This window comes from Pyrus communis, chromosome 17 (genome assembly GCF_963583255.1).
Source record: "Pyrus communis chromosome 17, drPyrComm1.1, whole genome shotgun sequence".
Lineage (NCBI taxonomy): Eukaryota > Viridiplantae > Streptophyta > Magnoliopsida > Rosales > Rosaceae > Pyrus > Pyrus communis.
This window is the reverse complement of record NC_084819.1, coordinates 7581900-7582854: the sequence shown is the minus strand read 5'-3', so window position 1 is coordinate 7582854 and position 955 is coordinate 7581900. Positions and strand designations below refer to the sequence as shown.

General features: G+C 43.9%; 1 protein-coding gene across 1 annotated transcript; it reads left to right on the top strand.

The window, feature by feature from the left end:
- Positions 1–293: 293 nt before the first annotated feature.
- On the top strand, positions 294–743 carry LOC137721955 (auxin-responsive protein SAUR36-like). The gene has a single exon (XM_068460970.1). It carries the CDS (start codon positions 294–296, stop codon positions 741–743), a length of 450 nt encoding a protein of 149 aa, XP_068317071.1.
- Positions 744–955: the final 212 nt, after the last annotated feature.

Genomic DNA, 955 nt, shown 5'->3' with positions numbered 1-955 from the left:
TCTCATATATTCTCATCTCCATATCCAAATATTCCCACCACCAGCGCCACCACGGCAACCACCACCACCGCACTATAAAACAACACTCATCATGCACTCTTCTACACAAACCCTACCAAGTTCACAGTTTTCTTCTCTGTATTTTCAAAACACAAACCCAATTCAGAAAACACATTTTTAAAAATACCCATTTGTCCATTTTATTTTCTGGGTTCTTATCGTTAACTAAATTCAGGATGAGAAGAAACAGAGGTTTCAGGCTAAAACACAAGCTAGTGAGGATCTTCAAATGGATGATCCGATCCAGAAAAGACGAAACTCAGTGCCAAAGACTGGATCCTCCAGCCCGAACCTACAACCCGATTTCGAAATTCTTCACCTTGGCTCGCTCTCTTCAACGCGGAGCCAAGGAACTCTGCTCCCCAAACTCGGGTTATATTCGGATCCGTGGAGCCCCGGAGGAAACAAAAGCCACGAAACCGGTTGGTGTGCCGAAGGGGCACATGGCTGTGTACGTCGGCGAATCAGACGCTGACACGCATAGGTATTTAGTGCCGGTCTTGTACTTCAATCACCCTCTGTTTGGGGAGCTGTTGAAGGAGGCTGAGAAGGTTTACGGATACAATCATCCGGGTCGGATCGTGATACCTTGTGGGGTTTCGGAGTTTGAGAAAGTGCAGATGAAGATTGCTGCAGGGGACCAGTGCCCACGGCGGAGAAGAAAAAACCGTCGTTATTGGTGACTTGACCCACAGCTGGTGGCAATTAGGGTAAAATGCCACAACGGTCCAAATTCATGACAGTGGTTTTCATGTTTTTTTATTTTTTTATTTTTTTCGTTTGAAAATATAGAGTTGCCACTTAGTAGTATGGTATAGTAGTTTAGTAGTATTTATATTCATTTGTAAATGAGAAGTTTAAGGTTCAATTCTAGCCAAATACGACTTTGAACCAC

Bases quoted from the DNA above. Each gene is read 5' to 3' on its own strand.
- LOC137721955 (XM_068460970.1), top strand. From the start codon at position 294: ATGATCCGATCCAGAAAAGACGAAACTCAGTGCCAAAGACTGGATCCT.